At 40.8% G+C, this 20,330-nt stretch overlaps 1 protein-coding gene across 2 annotated transcripts in view; it reads left to right on the forward strand.

Annotated features, from left to right (window-relative positions):
• The first annotated feature begins 14,278 nt into the window (after window positions 1-14,278).
• Window positions 14,279-20,330, forward strand: part of SNTG2 (syntrophin gamma 2) — a 618,654-nt gene continuing 612,602 nt past the window's right edge. The window contains exon 1 of one of the 2 annotated variants that reach the window (XM_089686706.1): window positions 14,279-14,625. In XM_089686706.1, coding sequence (XP_089542832.1) covers window positions 14,557-14,625 — 69 coding nt within the window. In that variant the 5' untranslated portion in view covers window positions 14,279-14,556. The remainder of the gene's footprint in view (window positions 14,626-20,330) is intronic. The other variant, XM_089686707.1, reaches the window with a different exon arrangement.

The raw sequence follows: 20,330 nt of genomic DNA on the forward strand, positions 1-20,330 counted from the left end.
TTGCCACATTCTGGACTGTATGTATTCAATCCTGTGGATGATAATGTAAGAATAAGCTTTATGGGTTTATAAGGGAATGTGTAGTTGTTTTGTACAGTACATATTACTTCATTTATAGTCTGGCTATGAAGTCTTCATTCTAGCCAACAGGTGGAGCTGTAGCCTCCCTTTAACATGTGAAGCAATATGTCGGAAGAAGCCCGTTGTTTTGCAGAACTCACTGGGCTGATTATATTACAGGAATTTAGGCTGTTCACTTAGCAAAGTGAATGTTCCATTCTCAAAGTAAATATTAACTCCATTTTAAAATGAGGTGAAGCTGTGCTCTCTTTGTCTACCCAAGGAAATGGAAATAAAAAGAATATATGCATATGATTAGATGGGAGAAATGAACACAAAGATTCATCTCCTTTACTAAGCTTATATGAACATTTATGTTTCTAGTTGAACCATCGCTATTTCATGAATAACTCAACCACTGAAGCTGGTAACAGCAGTTACCTTTGCTTTCAATCAGAAAAACTGATTTGAAAAACTTTGGTTGCCATGCTGCCTCTAGCTAGCCCTTAGTGCTTTGGGAATCCTTTGCAAGATGATAGGATTAAAAGCAGCTATACAGCCAAAATATTAAATTCTTTCACTTACTCTTGTAGCCCTCTGAGGAGGAGGGGGGGTTATGAGAAATGGTCTTTCCCAAACAGGATATGGTGCTAAACCTGTAGGAGAACCAGAATTTTCATTAAGTTGAAGAGTAAGTTTGATAATAAAGTGGGCAGTGCCTCCACCCAGGACAGGGAATCTGTGAAAAGAGATTGCCTTCTTGGGAAATTTCCCAGAAATCTAAACAAAGTAATTGGGAGCAGTGGAACTATTGCAACCAGCACATAACATTAACCATAAACATATAAATGCACACCATTAAAGAAATAATACAAGCTTTATATAAGAAGAGATTACTAATAGTACATACATCCAAACATGTACATGTACAAACATGTGTTACCAGAAAAGGGGCCTAACAGGAGTCCTGGGAGAATTGTGCACATATACCCAAATATATCTAGTTATTAATAGATATACATTCAGATGAATGTTGCAGCAAAATACAGCTGCAGGGACCCCTGAGGATGACATGGCATCTGTGTTTGTGTTGGGGACCTGAAAACCAGATCTACAGTCATGGGGAGTTCCTCCAACTGTTGTCCAACCAACCTGGAGTAGAACTTCTAACCAGCAGGACTGTGGTCTGACACCAGAGCTCACAGTCAGCCTATCTACTCTGCTCTTTAGTCCCTACCGAACAGTTTCTAATCTGCATTGTAACTGGACCCCTAAGCTAATGATCCCAAAGTGGCCACCGAGTGCCTAACCTGGCTCTTGGCTATGTTGGTTATCGTGCCCTAAGTTAAAACCAGCAAGGCTCACATTCAGCCTATCTACTCTGTTCTTTAGTCCCTACCTAACAGTTTCTAATCTGCATTGTAACTGGACCCCTAAGCTAATGATCCAAAAGTGGCCACCGAGTGATTAACCTGGCTCTAGGCTATGCTGGTTATCGAGCCCTAAGTTAAAACCAGCAAGAGAATCTCAGACCAGTAGGGACAGTGTTAACTGGAATAACAGGAGCTGCATATAAACCATATTGCAATAAACAGGTTCACCAATATACTGGAAGGTGATCACTACACATATATAGTAGTACAGACCTAGCTATCTGGCACTCTGAATGTCAAATAATAACAAAGACAGAACAGAGATATTCTGTCTGTCACAATAATTTACATTCATTAGCTGCAGTTAAACTATTAGATCATAGGAATATTTGCATAGTCCCTTCTGGCTTGGAGTTTAGCAGCATGGATAGAACGTGTGGCTGAGACATTCTCTCTCTACTTTCTTCTTCCAGGGTTTCAAAGCCAACAACCCAGGTAGAGGAAGTGAATACATAACAGGCAGGCATTTACAATTTCAGATCGTGGAAGACAGAAGATCTCAACACTCTACTAATCATCTAAACTAATGGCAACAACAAAAATAAATGACTCTACTAAAATATCACCAAGTCCTTAAAAATGAATAAACACATAACTAAAATAAAGTGTTGGAAACATTCCTCAGAGATTTTGATCTATATTGACACAAGTGACTGTTGCCTTTCTATCGTCTCAAACCAGTCTGCCCATTCTCCTCTGACATCACCAAGGCATTTTCATCCACACAACTGCGGCTCACTGGATATTTTCTTTTTTTCGGACCATTCCCTGTAAACCCTAGACATGGTTGTGCGTGAAAATCCCAGTAGACCAGCAGTTTTTGAAATACTCAGACCAGCCTGTCTGGCACCAACAACCATGCCACATTCAGTCAATTAAGTCCCCTTCTTTCCCAGTTCTGATGCTCGGTTTGAACTTCAGAAAGTTGTCTTCACCAAGTCTAGTTGCCTAAATGCATTGCGTTGCAGCCATGTGATTGGCTGATCAGCAATTTGTGTTACCAAACAAAGTGGACTTAATAAAGTGTATGTGTGACATGTCTTTTGAGGAAGGGATAACCATAATAATATTATTTTTTTGCCTCAAAGTTGAACATAAAACTATCCTATTGATAGAAGCACGAGATCTGTTTTATATGTTAATTGCACTCAATTGCACAGTCCACCAACAAAGAGCCTACAGGGTAAGAATTTTTCTACATTGAACCAGAGCTGCAGAGATTCCTGGGACTTCTCTTATCAACCCTTCTCCTTCCATTCTGGAGGTCAGAAAAGCAAAAAAGAAATAAAAAAAAGAGAAAACTATTGTATCCCATTTGGCACTACTACTTTGGGTAGTACCCTAATTGGGAGTATGTCAGCATTTCTTATATTTATTAAATCATCTACCCCATTCATATTGGCAAATAGTCAGGGGTCTCCTAAATAATTGACATAGGAGAGAATGTTGCCACCAAACTGCAAATGAAATCTGTTTTTGTCACTGAACGACAAAGAAAATGTATTTTTGGCCCTGATCGCCAATGCAAATGTATTCTTGCCACTGAATTATTGAGTATTGAATGTGCAGTAAAAAAAGCAGAAGTTTCACATTACAAATGTTATATATATATATATATATATATATATATATATATATATATATATATATATATATATATATATAATTTATTTATTCATAATTATTGTATTTATTTATCCACATTAAAAATTTTATTTTTTATATTTATAATTTAATTTATTATATCTGCAATTCAGTGATCACATAGGCATACCGTGAGCTGTGGATCTAAAAATGATTTTGGGGTTCCTCCAGGGTTAAAAGGTTACGAAAGGCTGCTCCAAACCGTGAACCTGTAAAGTTCGTACCTAATAAAGTTTTCTGTATGTTTTCCAAGCAATATTTTATGCTTGGAAAGCATATAAATATTTTCAAATGGGTAAAATAATGATTCCAGTCTGTTTTGTACAATGTTTGATATTAAACTTTCAGGCTAGCACACTGAGCTTAAATTGACAGGCGGAGTACCCCTGGGGGAACGCATACCACTGGCTGAGTGAACCTGTGCCTTGTGGCGAAGATACCCCCACCCGATCTATATCTCCTCCAGATCATTAGGCAAAATAACAGAAAAAGACAAAATGCTGATAATCTTTCCACCGTAATAACACAAATAAGCCTCTATGCCTCGTATCCTTATCACATTAATCACAAGACTTTTATCCTGCTTATATCAGTCATTTCACATTGAAACTGCTTCATAGCAATTGCTAATAAAAAAACTAAATAAACAATAAAAAAAAACTTTTTTCTGTCTCACTTGAGCGTTCCATCTGTGAGAAAAATAAAGTAACCTCTGATGACCAACCAGTGGTGTTTTGGCCCTCAGGGCATCTGCAGACAATAGTCTGGAAGTTTAGCTGCAACGCATAAAGCTCCTACATTTAGGAGCAGGTGAAAGGCATAGATGCATTGTCCAGCCCTACTGCCAGCAGCCTTTAAAGTGGTTGTGAACCTCAGATATGGAATGTGCGCAAAACATATCCCTCTGAAATGTGTGCTTGTCTCAATCCAGAGCACAGAGTTTCATTTCTGTCTGCTGCCTCGTTCCACTTCTATCTGAATGAGTCACTTCTGACAGGTTTTCCTGACACCAATAGAAAAAAGGTGATAGAGAAGAGAGCTCCACTACACAGCCTGTGATTGACAGCCTCAGCTCTGTTCCTGTGTTTGGTGTGAAGGGGGTGTGCCCCTTCCCTCCAATCACCTGTCACTGAGCTTTGAAGAGTGTAACTTTAGTTCTCTGCCCCCTGCTTCCTAAAAGCTCACACAATCTGTATAAATTGTGGACTTTGAATAGCTGTAGAGGAGAGAGGTCTGTAGATAAAGGTACAATTTATGTAGAAGGATTTGTTTCATCTCTGTGTTTCACCTGAGGCCAGTCACTTCACTGGGTATATGTAAGGGTTTAGAACAGGGGTGGGCAAACTTTTTGACTTGAGGGCCGCAATGGGTTCATATATTGGACCCGGGGGCCGGACCAAGAGTAGATGAATGATGTGTATGTGTCATCCATAGTAAGTATAGTAATATTCCCCCATAGTAAGCATAGTAATTAATCCCCCATATAGTAATTCATCCCCCATAGTAATTCATCCCCCATAGTAATTCATCCCCCATATAGTAATTCATCCCCCATAGTAATTAATCCCCCATATAGTAATTCATCCCCCATAGTAATTCATCCCCCATATAGTAAGTCATCCCTCATATAGTAATTCATCCCCCATAGTAATTCATCCCCCATAGTAATTCATCCCCCATATAGTAATTCATCCCCCATATAGTAATTCATCCCCCATAGTAATTCATCCCCAATAGTAATTCATCCCCCATATAGTAATTCATCCCCCATAGTAATTCATCCCCCATAGTAATTCATCCCCAATAGTAATTCATCCCCCATATAGTAATTCATCCCCCATAGTAATTCATCCCCAATAGTAATTCATCCCCCATATAGTAATTCATCCCCCATATAGTAATTCATCCCCCATAGTAATTCATCCCCCATATAGTAATTCATCCCCCATATAGTAATTAATCCCCCATATAGTAATTCATCCCCCATAGTAATTCATCCCCCATATAGTAATTCATCCCCCATAGTAATTAATCCCCCATATAGTAATTCATCCCCCATATAGTAATTCATCCCCAATAGTAATTCATCCCCCATATAGTAATTCATCCCCCATAGTAATTCATCCCCCATATAGTAATTCATCCCCCATATAGTAATTAATCCCCCATATAGTAATTCATCCCCCATATAGTAATTCATCCCCCATAGTAATTCATCCCCCATATAGTAATTCATCCCCCATAGTAATTCATCCCCCATAGTAATTCATCCCCCCTATAGTAATTCATCCCCCCTATAGTAAATTATTCCCCCCTATAGTAATTCATTCCCCATATTAATTCATCCCCCATATTAAGTCCCCAAGTCCCCCCTGTGTCAATTCACTTACCTTTGCTCCGCGCGTTCCTCTCGCCGTGTTCCCGCGCCGTTCTGGTGTAGCATGAAAATCTGTCTCCTATGAGGATCTGTCCCCCTCGACGTATCTGCGCATGTGCCAGTTTCAGGCATTAGCAGCCGATCGGCGATCTCCGGCACATGCGCAGATACGTCGAGGGGGACAGATCCTCATAGGAGACAGATTTTCATGCTACACCGGTCTTCAGGGCGGACTGTGAGAGGAGCCTAGTGGGAGCCTAGCTCCGCGGGCCGGATTAAAAGGTCCTCCGGGCCGTATATGGCCCGTGGGCCGTAGTTTGCCCATTGCTGGTTTAGAACCATGTTAAGGGCCAGTTACATGAGAACGTAGTGAGGAAAGCCCTTATTCCATGTGCGTTTCCCTCACCACATTCAAACCACACTGGGTGGGCGAAATGCAATGAATGAAAATCATACCACACTGAATCGCACAGGAATTGCACAAGAACACAATCCTGTATGATTCCAGTGTGAACCAACCCAAAGGTTCTATGAGAGGCTGACAGATGCTGCACTGACCCGGTGCACTTAGTGGGACTAGGGAAGAATGGCTGGAACGCAGGCTTCTTTCATTCCGGGCACTCACCCATGGGCGCATGCAAACTATCCTAAAGCCAGTGCACCATACAGCCCTGTCTGGCCACACCTAAATGCTAGAGCCTCATGCATTGGGGACCAGTGTGCATGGGGAATTACTCATATTAGTGAAAAAAATACATTCTTTAGGGCTCATTCACACCTGCTTACATGGTAAATCAAGCGTGGGCTGGTGTCTGTTGCATAGAGGTGGTGCTTTGCGATGTTACAACACTGTCTACCAGGGGTGGACTGACAACTCATGGGGCCCCTGGGCAATAGGGGATCTTGGGGCCCCTGTGTCCTCACCCACACTCAAATCACACCCAAAAAAGCCTATGAAACCAGGGGCATCTCATGGGGCCCCCTACTGCCCCCAGGCCCTCGGGCAGTGCCCAGGTTCCCAAATGGTCAGTCCACCCCTGCTGTCTACCTTTTTTTTTTGTTTCAGTGTCACAAAACAACACAACATTCAGGTCTCAGCACTGCAGAGTGTTGCAACTCTCTGGAGTGCGGTGACTTGCGGTGTGGTGAGTTTCCCTGTGTAAAAATGTGGCAGATTTGCGGTGTGGTGAGTTTCCCTGTGTAAAAATGTGGAAGATTTGCCGTTTTATGCAAGACACCACAACCCACCTCAATGCAGAGTTGTGATACTAAAAGGCACATAGGCATTTTTCTGATGTGCCCTTACATTGAGCTTGCATTGATCTAGCCAGATGACTGGAGATAGTGAAAAGGGTCCGTTTTAGACTGTCTTCTAGTAGTTAAATGGTTTGGTTTATTTCTTTCAAACTCAATTTATTTCCGTACTCTCTTTCCTCTTTTTATGTTTTTTTTCTCCTCTGATCTTTCATTATGGATCTTGCTGAGAGGAATATCAAATGTGGCACAAGTAATTTTTTGAGGGGGCTGTGGAGAGCGCAAATGTTAAAGCATTGATAAATGGTCTGTAATAGCAGCGATCTCTAGCAGTCTCAAATACTATGGTTGATGTACTAAAAGCTAAACAGACTGTGCACTTTGCAGGTGCAGTTGCTCCAGAGTTTAGTAAATGAGGGTAAGCTCTGCTGCCTTCCATCATCCAATTATATGCAATCAAAAATGCTGTTTTTTTTTTTTTTATTCTCCTTGCATGTGATTGGGTATTCTTCGCAAAGTGAAGCTTCACCTCATTTACTAAGCTCTGGCGCAAATGACATTGCACTTGCAAAGTGCACAATCTATTTGCATTTAGTAAATCAATGTGTCTCCAGTATATGGCTGGCCCCTGACAATGCTGGAACATACATATACAGTATATGGTGCTGTATATTCCCTGATTCTGCATATACACTATATTGCCAAAAGTAGTGGAACACCCCTCCAAATCATTGGATTCAGGTGTTCCAATCACTTCCATGGCCACAGGTGTATAAAATCAAGCACCTAGGCATGCAGACTGCTTCTACAAACATTTGTGAAAGAATGGGTCGCTCTCAGGAGCTCAGTGAATTCAAGCGTGGTACTGTGATAGGTTGCCACCTGTGCTATAAGTCCATCTGTGAAATTTCCTTGTTATGAAATATTCCACAGTCAACTGTTAGTGGGATTATAACAAAGTGGAAGCAACTGGGAACAACAGCAACTTAGTCACCAAGTGATAGGCCACGTAAAATGACAGAGCGGGGTCAACGCATGCTGAAACGCACAGTGCTCTGAAGTCGCCAACTGTCTGCAGAGTCAATAGCTAAAGACCTCCAAACTTCATGTGGCCTTCAGATTAGCACAACAACAGTGTATAGAGAGCTTCATGGAATGGGTTTCTATGGCTGAGCATCTGCATCCAAGCCTTACATCACCAAGTGCAATGCAAAGCGTTGGATGCAGTAGTGTAAAGCACGCCTCTGGACTCTAGAGCAATGGAGACGTGTTCTCTGGAGTGAGGAATCAGGCTTCTTTGTTGGGCAATCCAATGGACGTGTCTGGGTTTGGCGGCTGCCGGGAGAATGGTACTTGCCTGACTGCATTATGATGAATGTACAGTTTGGTGGAGGGGGGATTATGGTGTGGGGTTGCTTTTCAGGGGTTGGGCTTGGCCCCTTAGTTCCAGCAAAGGAAACTCTTAAGACATTAGCATACCAAGAGATTTTGGACAATTTCATGCTCCCAACTTTGTGGGAACAGTTTGGGGATGACCCCATTCCTGTTCAAACATGACTGTGCACCAGTGAGGCAGTTTTACCGCCCGGGCCATCCACCTAACAACAGACATGCAGCTGAAAAAGCTAAACAGCATGTCACGTTCAGCTGAACGGGATCCATGCAAGTCTATGGGGCCATGCCACAACCACTCTGTAACTGTGAATGTGGTGTGTTGGTGAGGCAGCTGCAGGGTTAAAGTGTTATTAAACTCATAACAGTAAAATCAGTCTGTATAAGCAGTAAAGCATGCTTGTTATACTTACTGTGGAACTTAAGGAGTTAATCCTCTGCATTGTGAAAAAAGGATGTTTAATCCTGTCTTCTCTGATACTCCCCTTCTTCCACTCTCCCCAACTCATCTTCTGATAGAACAGAGCCTTGGAGGCAAGCTGCACATGCTCAGTATGCTGTGTATTGCTAGAGAGATTTTTTTTTTCTTGGGAGAGTGCATGTGATCGGCACAGAGCCAATCAGCGCTGTCCAGACAGAGGGTCAGGGATCCTGCAGTCTCATAGGACAGTAGGAGGAGAATCAAAACTCCTCCTACAAGCTTTAACCAGTGCTCTGCTGGACACTGATAGAAGTCACAAGACTGCTCTAACTGCCAATGAGAAAAGTTATTTAGCAGTTTATATTTACTAGAATAATTTCATTTCCATGTTGTGTGTACCGTGGGAGACCAGATATAGTGAATGCAGGGTCCTGGGTTTAGTATAACTTTAAATTAGGCATTGAGGAGGTGGCATATCCCCCTTACCATCGTCTGTCAAAATGCTCTCTGAAAAGGGATCTACCATGGATCACTTTAAGAGGGGCAGCTGAACATGTGAATGAGCCCTTAGGGTCAGTGTCAGTAAGTTATAGGTAGAAAAAAAGTTTTATGTTTAGTGCTAATGTTAGTCTTAGTAGGTTTTAGGTATGACAACAAAAAAAATTGTTGACCCTATCACAGGTACAAACAACAAAAAATGCATACATTTGTAGTATCTTCATACACGTCAGGAATAGAGAATCAATACAGTATTAAACCCAAAATGATAAATGTAATGTATTGCAGCTGACCAATCATTAGATGTGGTGGCTGCATTAGTTTTCTTTTTTAAAGCTCTGGTTTCACCTGGTGATCTAGCCAGTAACACATCTCCTGTATTACAATGTTCCCACTCTGGATGAAGAAGCACAGGGGCACCTATGGATAGTAGCATTGTCAGTCTGAGGGAAGGGGAGTGTGAAATGTACTAACAGATTCAAATACGCTAACACATTGCTGCCAGACTCCAGTTAATACTTGATATTCAGTTACAGCAGTTTTTTCCCTTTTGAGATGAAGGTTTTACATGAATAAATGAAAGCTGGTCATTATAAGCCCCCTTGTCATTGTTAAATGGTTTGTCTCAATCTTCTATCTGCTACATCTTCAGGACAGCTTGTTCTGCTGAAAAACAGCAAACTTACTAGCAGGAATCACAGGTACAAAATGAAAGAATGCCTCAAAAAGAAAACTAATGCAGCCATCACATCTAAGAATTGATAAGCTGCAATATAATAAACATCTTCTTTTGGGTTTAATACTGCTTTCATTTTGTTTTCTATTGGTGGTGGTAGGTCATGGTAATGGCATGAAACATACAGCTACAGTATATTGGATGCTGACCTAGTTACGTTCTTTGTCTTTTCATGTTGCCCGTATAAAGTATGAATGCATTTCGATCCCTACACACCAGTTAGAAGGGTTTTGTGTGAGCATCTTACTCAATAGACAACACATTTACATGATCATATATTGGATTTGGAACAGGAAAGTTATGTTGTTTTGCAAGACTATTGACTGACACTTTTGTTGTATATTGGAAATGCTACAATGCACACATGCTGTATACTTTCAATAAACGTTTACTGAAACAGAAAATTGTACAGGTACATTTAAAAAATGGATATTTTTGTCGTCTTCTGGGCCAGTTTTCTTTTGATAATTAAAAGAAAATCAAAATATTTTTGTCAGCATTTATCACCAAAGGCCCAATTCGAAAAAAAAAAAAGGTATACTTCCCCCAGGATGCGTAGAGGTTTTGCACACTTTAAAAAGTGCTGCAACTATAAAAAATAGGATGATCTAAAAATGATTCAATCCAACGTTAAAGTGGTATTAAGCCCCTAACCAAAAATGTAATATATTTCAGCCTTCCAATCATTAGATGTGGTGGCTGCACCAGTTTTCTTTTCTTTGACTTTTTTTCCTTCTGTTTTCACCTGGAGATCTGGCCAGTAACACGCCTCCTGTGTTAGTGAGACACAACTCTGGAGGAATGAACATAGGAGACACATCAAACAGCAACATTGTCAGTCTAGGGGGAGGGAGGTTTTAAATGCACCAGCAGATGTAGGCCCCTTTTACATGGGGTGGACTCCGATTTGATCAGCAGGGAATCTGTCCTCTGATCCCCTGCTGATCAGAGCAGAGTGGGAGGATGACAGGTCCAAGTCTGCTCAGTTTATAGAGAGCGAACATGGACAGAACCCACTCTACCCACTCTATGGGTGGCCAGGTGTAAACGGACTCCACTGTCCGTTTACTCTTGACTACCTCTAATCCAATTTGCCCAGACGGAGGGGGCGGATCCCTTTCCATTTTTTTTTTTTGCAGATTGGATTGGAGGTAGGTGGGTGTAAACGGATACAAGTCCATTTACACCCACCAGTCCATAGGGGTGCATGGAGGGTCCAAACAGGTCTGTCTCAAAAACTGACTGGCGGACCTGACTGGACCCTTTGGGATGGATTCGCTAAAACTGCATATTGCAAAATCGGGTGTAGCTCAGCACAGAAACCAATCAGCTTCCAGGTTTTATTGAATGGAAGCTGACTGGCTACAATGAACAGCTACCTTGGATTCTGAGAGCTCCAATTTTAGTAAATCCCCCTCTTTGTGTGAAAGGGGCCTTAGATATGTTAACAAATTGAAGCAAAATTCCAGCTCACACTTTATAATCAGTTGCAGTAAACATTTTGTTTTCCTTTTACGATAAAGGTTTTACATGAATTGTTAAAAGCTGATCATTTATCACCCCTGCCAGTGGTAAATTATTTGTCTCATCCCTGTAAACTGACGCATTCTGCTGGAGAGCTTCTGAAAAACAAAAGACTTGCTAGATGGATCAGCAGATGAAAATAGAAGAAAGAAAGCCTAAAAGGGAAGGTAATGCAGCCATCACATCTATGAATTGGTAAGCTGCAATAAAATAAATGTTTGCTTTTGGGTTTAGTACTGTTTTAATTTTGCTTTGTTTGGTGTGGTGGTATAAAATAATTTGAAAACAAATTTAAAGCAGAGCTCCACCCCAAAGGGGAAGTTGTGCTTTACGGACTGGTTCCCCGCTCCCCAGTATTTTTCTAATTTTTTTTCAAATTCAGTTGAAATCTTTTTGATTTTGAACGACTTATTGAATTTTGTTGAATCAATTTCAAATTCGGTTGAACCAATTTCAAATATGAAAAACTTTTCGAATTTGGTCAAAATGTTTTCGAATTGAATACAAATTACCGAAACGAATCCCGAAAACTAATTGATCGAATTTACCGAATCCAAGGACACGAAACAAAATGAAACAAATTTTTTTGTTTTGCACATATCTAGTGTAAATGGACACATGGCTGTTTACACCTGCTGTTCCATAGAGGAGAATGGAGTACTGGTCCCCCGCTCCCCGGTATTTTTAGATTTCTTTTCAAATTCGGTTTAAATCTTTTTTGATTTCGAACGACTTTTCGAATTTTATTGAATTAATTTTGAATGCTGTTGAACCAATTTCGAATACGAACGACTTTGGTTGAAATGATTTCAAATTGAATATGAATTACCGAAACAAATCCCGAAAATGAATTGAACAAATTTACCGAATCCAACGACACAAAATTTGTTAGATTTCGAAACAAAACAACTTTTTTTGTTTTGCACATGTCTAGTGTAAATGGACACATGTCCGTTTACACCTGCTGCTCCATAGAGGAGAATAGAGGTTCCGATCAGGTCTGCCTGAAAAACGGACAAGTGGACATGATCGGAGCATTAACGTGAATGGATCATAAAGGTCCAAATTGTTCTGAAAAAAAAAAGGATAATAAAAAATAAGGTGTTCTGCAAATGATTCAGTTCCACATTAACCCCCTCAGTGCCACCATAGCCTTTAAGCACCATTGCCAGGCTGCTATGCCTTCCAAAGCAATGTGTATGGGAATTGTCTAATCACACTGGAGTAAGCGAATAAAAGTGGACTTTTTGAATTTCGTTGAATCAATTTCTAATTCGGTTGAACCAAATTCGAATACGAACGACTTTTTGGATTTGGAGTTTTTTTCTAATTGAATACGAACTACCAAAACGAATCCCGAAAATGAATTGAACTAATTTACCAAATCCAACGACGCAAAATTTGTTAGATTTTGAAATGAAATTAAACAAATGTTTTTGTTTTGCACGTTTAGTGTAAATGGACACATGTCCGTTTACACCTGCTGCTCAATAGAGGAGAATGGAGGTTCCGATCGGGTCCGCCTGAAAAATGGACAGGTGGGCATGATCGGAGCATTAACGTGAACAGATCATAAAGGTTCAAATTGTTCTGAAAAAAAAAAAAGAAAAAGGATAATAAAATATAAGGTGTTCTGCAAATGATTCAGTTCCACATTACCCCCTCAGTGCCACCATAGCCTTCAAGCACCATTGCCAGGCTGCTATGCCTTCCAAAGCAATGTGTATGGGGATTGTCTAATCACACTGGGGTAAGCGAATAAAAGTGGACTTTTTGAATTTTGTTGAATCAATTTCTAATTCGGTTGAACCAATTTCGAATACGAACGACTTTTTGGATTTGGTCAAATTTTTTTCTAATTGAATACGAACTACCGAAACAAATCCTGAAAATGAACTGAACTAATTTACCGAATCCAACTGCACAAAATCTGTTAGATTTTGAAATCAGATGAAATCAATGTTTTTGTTTTGCACATTTAGTGTAAATGGACACATGTCCGTTTACACCTGCTGCTCAATAGAGGAGAATGGAGGTTCCGATCGGGTCCGCCTGAAAAATGGACAGGTGGGCATGATCGGAGCATTAACGTGAACAGATCATAAAGGTTCAAATTGTTCTGAAAAAAAAAAAAGAAAAAGGATAATAAAATATAAGGTGTTCTGCAAATGATTCAGTTCCACATTACCCCCTCAGTGCCACCATAGCCTTCAAGCACCATTGCCAGGCTGCTATGCCTTCCAAAGCAATGTGTATGGGGATTGTCTAATCACACTGGGGTAAGCGAATAAAAGTGGACTTTTTGAATTTTGTTGAATCAATTTCTAATTCGGTTGAACCAATTTCGAATACGAACGACTTTTTGGATTTGGTCAAATTTTTTTCTAATTGAATACGAACTACCGAAACAAATCCTGAAAATGAACTGAACTAATTTACCGAATCCAACTGCACAAAATCTGTTAGATTTTGAAATCAGATGAAATCAATGTTTTTGTTTTGCACATTTAGTGTAAATGGACACATGTCCGTTTACACCTGCTGCTCAATAGAGGAGAATGGAGGTTCCGATCGGGTCCGCCTGAAAAATGGACAGGTGGGCATGATCGGAGCATTAACGTGAACGGATCATAAAGGTCCAAATTGTTCTGAAAAGAAAAAGGATAATAAAAAATAAGGTGTTCTGCAAATGATTCAGTTCCACATTAACCCCCTCAGTGCCACCATAGCCTTCAAGCACCATTGCCAGGCTGCTATGCCTTCCAAAGCAATGAGTATGGGAATTGTCTAATCACACTGGGGTAAGTGAATAAAAGTGGAATAAAAGTGCATTAGAGCCAGCAGGTGGAGGAACATGTTAGTAAATGACAGCGAGCAGCAGTGGAGTGAGAGAAGGAGGCTGAGCTGTATGAGGAGGGAGGAGGAGGAGGAGAAGGAGCAGTGGGGAACTCTCTGGATGTGATAACGTTGTAGAGTCCCTGCTGCTGATACTGCTGCCGGCTGCTGCTCCATCCACAGACACACATACTCCTCTCCTCACCTCTCCTCTCCTTTCTGATGGATTAGTTGGCTTCAGAAAAAAAAAAGAAAAAAAAAGGTGCTGCTATCTTGCTAAGTTGCTTACTCTTCCTGCTACTCTGCTGCCTCACAGCGCTTGGCATTCGGAATAAATGACTGATACAAGATCCCATCGTCCAGGAATCCAACTGCATGGGAGATGAATGCTGCAGGGAAGCAGCTGCCACCCCAACTAGATCGCCCGGTCAGCCTGTTTGTACCAACTTGGGCAAGTACTCTCTGGCTTTCTTCCTTCCCCGGCCGCTGTCTGTCCTCCGCTGTCCATGGTGCTGATCAGCGCCGACAATACATCAGCACTCAGTGACAGCGCTCTGCGCCTATTGCTGACAATATTCGGGTTGGGGATGTCCTGAATTAGTAGGGCTAGGCATCTGCAGACATCAGTGGCCCCAGCTGTGATTTCACTGTGTACATACTTTCTGGAGATAAGTACTCAGCTGTTGGGTGACTTGGACTTCTAAAATGGAATGGGGTTATGGATGGTCTGTGCAGCCAGCAGAATCATCACTGTATCCCATCAAATGTCTGAGAAGGGTTTAAATCTCTCTCTGCATAGGGGTCCAGGCACTTCTTGGCTAAAAACATTTTGGCAAACTAGTAATATAAAAAGTTTCTTCTGAACTATCATGGGATCTCTGGCATTTTAGAGCAGTATTAACCCCAAAAGCAAATGTATATTATATTGCAGTGTACCAATTTTAGATCTGGTGCCCACGTTAGCGTTCTTTTTAAAAAAAAAAATTTCACTTGTTGATCCTGCCAGTAAGTCTGTTGTTTTTCAGCAGAAAATATTCTCTTGCAGATGTAGCAGTTAGAGCAGTAGTTGTCAACTTATGAGCTAAAGGGGGCTTTAAATGCAGACCCTGGGGTTAATTTACTAAAAGCAAAAAGACTGTGCACTTTGCAAAGTGCAGTTGCACTCTGAAAGAGCAGTTGCTCCAGAGCTTGGTAAATTAGTAGAAGCTCTGCTGATTTCCATCATCCAATCATATGCAAGCAAAAGTGCTGTTTTTTTTTACTTGCACATAATTGTATATTCTTTGCAAAGTGAAGCTTTACCTCATTTACTATGCTGTGGAGCAACTGCACTTGCAGAGTGCAAGTACACTTTTCAAAGTGCACAGTCTATTTGCCTTTCGTAAATCTACCCCATAAAGTTCAATATATGTAATGTTTGACAGGACTGTCAGAAACAGTAGACCTAAGAGAGGAAATGGGGGTCAGAGAGTGTGGACATGCTACATTTTTGGCTGGGGATATGCTACAGAAGACAATATGAATCTGGGAACATGTTACATGAGGATAGTAGAGATCAAAGCGATTACCCTAAAAATGTTCCCACTATAGACTGAGGTCCAAGGCTGCACATCATGTACCAAAGGACCGCATGCAGCCTTCAGGCCACGGGTGGGGCACCAAGGAATTAGGGGGTTAAGACAAACCATTTAACACTGACAGGGTTGCTTAAAATAATCAGATTTTATTCATTTATGTAAAATCTTTATCCAAAAAAGAGAAAAAAAACTTTCACTGTAACTGTTTAAAAGTATTAGCAGGAATTTGGCTTCAGTTTGTTAGTGTATCTAAATCTGCTAGTACATCTAACACTACCCTCTCTCAGACTGACAATGCTGGTACCCCTGTGCTCCTTCATCAAGAGAGTAGGCACCCTGATACAAGAGGCGTGTTACTGGCCAGATCACAGGTGAAAACAGAGGGAAGAGCCTGAAAAAAGAAAACTAATGCAGCCGCCTCATCTAGTGACTGGTAAGCTGCAACATGTTACATTTTTTATTTTGAGTTTAATGCTGCTTTAATTCTCTCTCTGCATAGGGGTAGAGCCACTTCTAGGCTTGTGTCTCTCTATAACCATATGGCTGATAAGAACATTTTGGCAAACTAGTAATATCAAAATTTTCTTCTGAACTATCATGGGGGTCCTAGAATTTTAACAGAATTGTCTTTGTGAAGATGTAATGGGTTGATCTGTTCAAAATAGATGTCAGTTTTTGATATACATAAGGGGTATTGAATTAAAATTCACCAAGGTTCGGGCAGTAAAATTTTCATCGATCAGAGGTTCGAATCCCATGTAGGACCCTGTGGTGCATTTTCATGTGCACCAAACTGCGTGTTGCTGTGGTGCAATTTTGAAAAAAAGGGTTGGGGACTTCTTCATGTTTCTCACGGGTAGTGCAGCCCATTAAAATGAATGCGCTGACCTACCCAAGACGTGAGCACCAAATGCACATGTACAGATCGAAGCCTTTTCTTACATCACTGTCCTCAATCCCCACTGCACATCATAGTCCCCTCCTCGTTCACAGCAAGATCCCTCTTGATGAGTGTTCTCAGCTCCCCCTTTCCATCACCCGCCTCCACCCCTTTCACAGTAGTGTTCTCACACTTCCTTGACATCATCCCCCCCCCCCCCCCCCAACAGTACTGTCCTCTGCCCCCTTCACTGCAGAGTACTCCACCCCTTTTTACATCATCCCCCCACATTACTGTCCTCAGCCCCCCCACATTACTTTCCTCAGCCCCCACATTACAGTTGCTAGCCCTTCCCCACTTTTTTGTCCTCAGCTGCCCCCGCATTACTGTCCTCAGTCACCCCTTATTACTGTTTTCAGACCCACATTACAGTTCTTAGTCCCCCTCGGACTTTAATGTCCTCAGCCCCTAACACCACAGTCCTTAGCCCCCCACATTACTGTCCTCAGCCCCCCCCCACATTTCAATTCTCAGCGCCTCTACTTTAATTTTAATGTCCCTCCCACACTACTGTTCTCAGTCCCCCAACATTACTGTTCTAAGCTCCCGACTTTCAGTCCTCAGTCCCCCCACATTCAGTCCTCAGTCTCCCAACATTCAGTTCTTGCCTCCTTTTCACATCAGACCCCCTTCACTCTAATGTCCTTAGCCTCTTTAACTTCACCTCCCCTCCCCCCCACACACATACACACACTCCTACCTTACACAGACAGTGATTGACGGACAATGATTGATTGCTAAGACTGCCCTTCATCCTAGCAACCAATCACCTGCTTGTTAACCTCGAGCAGCTCCCGACCTCCTTCCAGAACTGTCCTGTCTTCTGCTGTCAGCTCTGTGAGGATTATGGCGAGATGGCTGGGGGAAGAAAAGGCTCCTAAATGGCGGGACTGCATGGGTCCAGATGGGTTAGTGACTCGGTCCGCATCTGGACCCTGGTTCGCCATTTAGTGATGCCTGATATACATCAACCAATAAACCAATGATCACTTTAGTATACCTCTGGGGATCCCTTTGGTGAGATTTTTGCACTTCAGTTTTTTGAGCCAACACACCTGCCGTGGACATTACAAGGGGGTCCCCCTATAATTCTCTCACTTTTCATTTCTAATTTAGTTTGATAATTGTAATAGGAGGAGGGCCAGATATTTAAAAATACAGGCTATACCTTAAAGGGGAACTGAATTATTTTGAATCTCTTTGTAGATATTTATGTGAAAGAGATTAGCTTGTTGTATATTTTTATTAATGTTATAAAAAAGGTTTATTCTATATTTCCTCATTACATGCTAAGGCAATGCTTTTTGTTTACTAGACTGTTGTGTCTTACTGATTGACAGCAGTAGCCACTCTTTAGAATCAAATGGTGCGAAACGCAGTGCCCCTGGTAGCCAGGGAACATATGATCCTTGCTTCGGCTTTAACTGAGTGCTCCAGGAAATATAAACTAGAATGGATTGAGAGTAGGTGTAAAGTTTTCATTGCACTTTGTGGGCTCATTGAAAACTGCAGATCCTCAATTCTTCTGTCTTGTGAGCTCTCTGGGGCCAAGTTTAGACCCTGGGAGGCCTGGGGCATTTCAGGTTCAGGGAACCTCATACACAGAGTTGGTTTAAATTCTCAATGACAGTCACACATTTTTAAAATGCAAAACACCACATCATTCTGAGGTCACATGTGCACACACACATATGCAATCATAGCACTCCATGTGTGGTTCGCTTGAGCTGCAAAAAATTATTGTTAAAACCAATAATATATAACGGCCCAGAGTAAAAACTTTTACAAATGACAGCTGACAAAGTAATAATTTTCAAGATAAATTTAATAAAAGAAAGTACTTTTTTATTATACATTTTATATTTTTTATTACTTAATATATATATTTTTTTATATTGTTTATGTATACTTTTTGTATACAGGGGGGCCCATTCTCTCAGGGGGTCCCAGGGCAGTTGTACCCTTATAAATCTGGCACTGATGCTCTTGACTTCTGGTCTGTGCTATTTAATGAATGCAGTTTGTCGTTACAATGAAAATGAATAGGGCTGCCTTTTGCAGTGACCAATTCCATGCATAAAATAGTACCAAGTAGAGCATGGACTGGAAGCAATGAACTAACCGTACTGCTGCACCCCTGCACAGTTTTTGGAGAGCTGTAAATTGAAAAGAACAGCACGGAGGTGATTAATACTTTACCTGTTTATTCCAGCCAAGTGTGAATTTTAATGATAGGTATCCCACAGTATAACTGAAATAATTGAAATACTGCTTTTAATGGTCTAAATAATGTAGAACAAAGCTGAAATATAATTATTATTGTAAGGTTTTTATTGAATTCTTCCTAAATATATTAACATTTTAAGCACATTCATGCTTATTTGCTAAGTGCTTAGAGCAACCAGTAAAAAAATCTCATTTTAACTGATTTGATTTGCTTTAATTGTTCACAGCACGTTTTATGCTGCCCTTGTGAATAAGCCCACTTATAGTCTTATGTTACCACTACAGATTTGTTTAAACACAGATATTTGTAGTTATCCAAACACTTTGTGATTTAAAGTGTTACTAAACCCAGGACCCTGCATTCACTATATCTGGTCTCCCACAGTACACAGAACATGGAAGTGCAATTATTTTTGTAAATATAAACTGCTAAATACCTTTTCTCATCAGCAGTTAGAACATTCATGTGACTTCTATCAGTGTCCAGCAGAACACTGGTTAAAGCTTGAAGGATGAGTTTTCATTCTCCCCTAACTGTCCTATGAGACTGCAGGACCTCTGACCCTCTGTCTGGACAGTGCTGATTGGCCCTGTGCCAATTACATGCACCCTTCGAGAGAAAAAAGAACTCTCTTGCAATGCACACTAAACTGAGCATGTGCAGCATGCCCCACAGGCTCTCCTATATCAGCAGATGGATTGGGGACAGTTGAAGAAGGGGAGGGACAGAGAAGACAGAATCACACATCCTTTTAATACAATGTGGAGGATTAACCCCTGAGGTTCTAGAGTGAGTATAACAAGCATGCTTTACTGCATATACAGACTGATTTTACTGTTGCGGGATTAGTAACACTTTAATATTTGAACATAATATCATGTACTCTATATATATATTTTATGCCATGACCCAGGTAGGGGTACGTACACACAGATAAAGCTAACAATAATCTTTTAGCATAAACCAATTTATAAAAATAAAAAAATGTATATCTTGGACACTTGCCCACAGTAGCCAATTAGAATTAAACCTGCATTTTTTTATCCTAAGGTGTTAAAATAACTGCTGGAATTTCATTGGTTACCATGTCCCATTACTCAAGTTTTCATAACTAAGTCCAAATGTGTTTGCACTTGTATAAACACACTGCATTTGTAATCGGTCAGAAAGGAAAATGTTAACATAAAAAAGTATTGTAAAAGGCATTTGCTTTACACAAAATCCAAAAATGTGTTTACTGCAAATATCCAATCAATTTACAAAGGGATGTAAAAATAGTGGAAGTTCTGTTTTAATTCACTGGCTCCTTGGCACATGTGGTTGATAAAAACTGCCACTGTTCTGTAAATCAGCCGCTTACGATATTGAATGTTACTGTTTATTTCATTCAACAAAATGTAAAGCAAATTTGT

Source organism: Staurois parvus, unplaced genomic scaffold, assembly GCF_062004578.1.
Source record: "Staurois parvus isolate SC_StPar_1 unplaced genomic scaffold, SC_StPar_1.0 ptg000409l, whole genome shotgun sequence".
NCBI lineage: Eukaryota > Metazoa > Chordata > Amphibia > Anura > Ranidae > Staurois > Staurois parvus.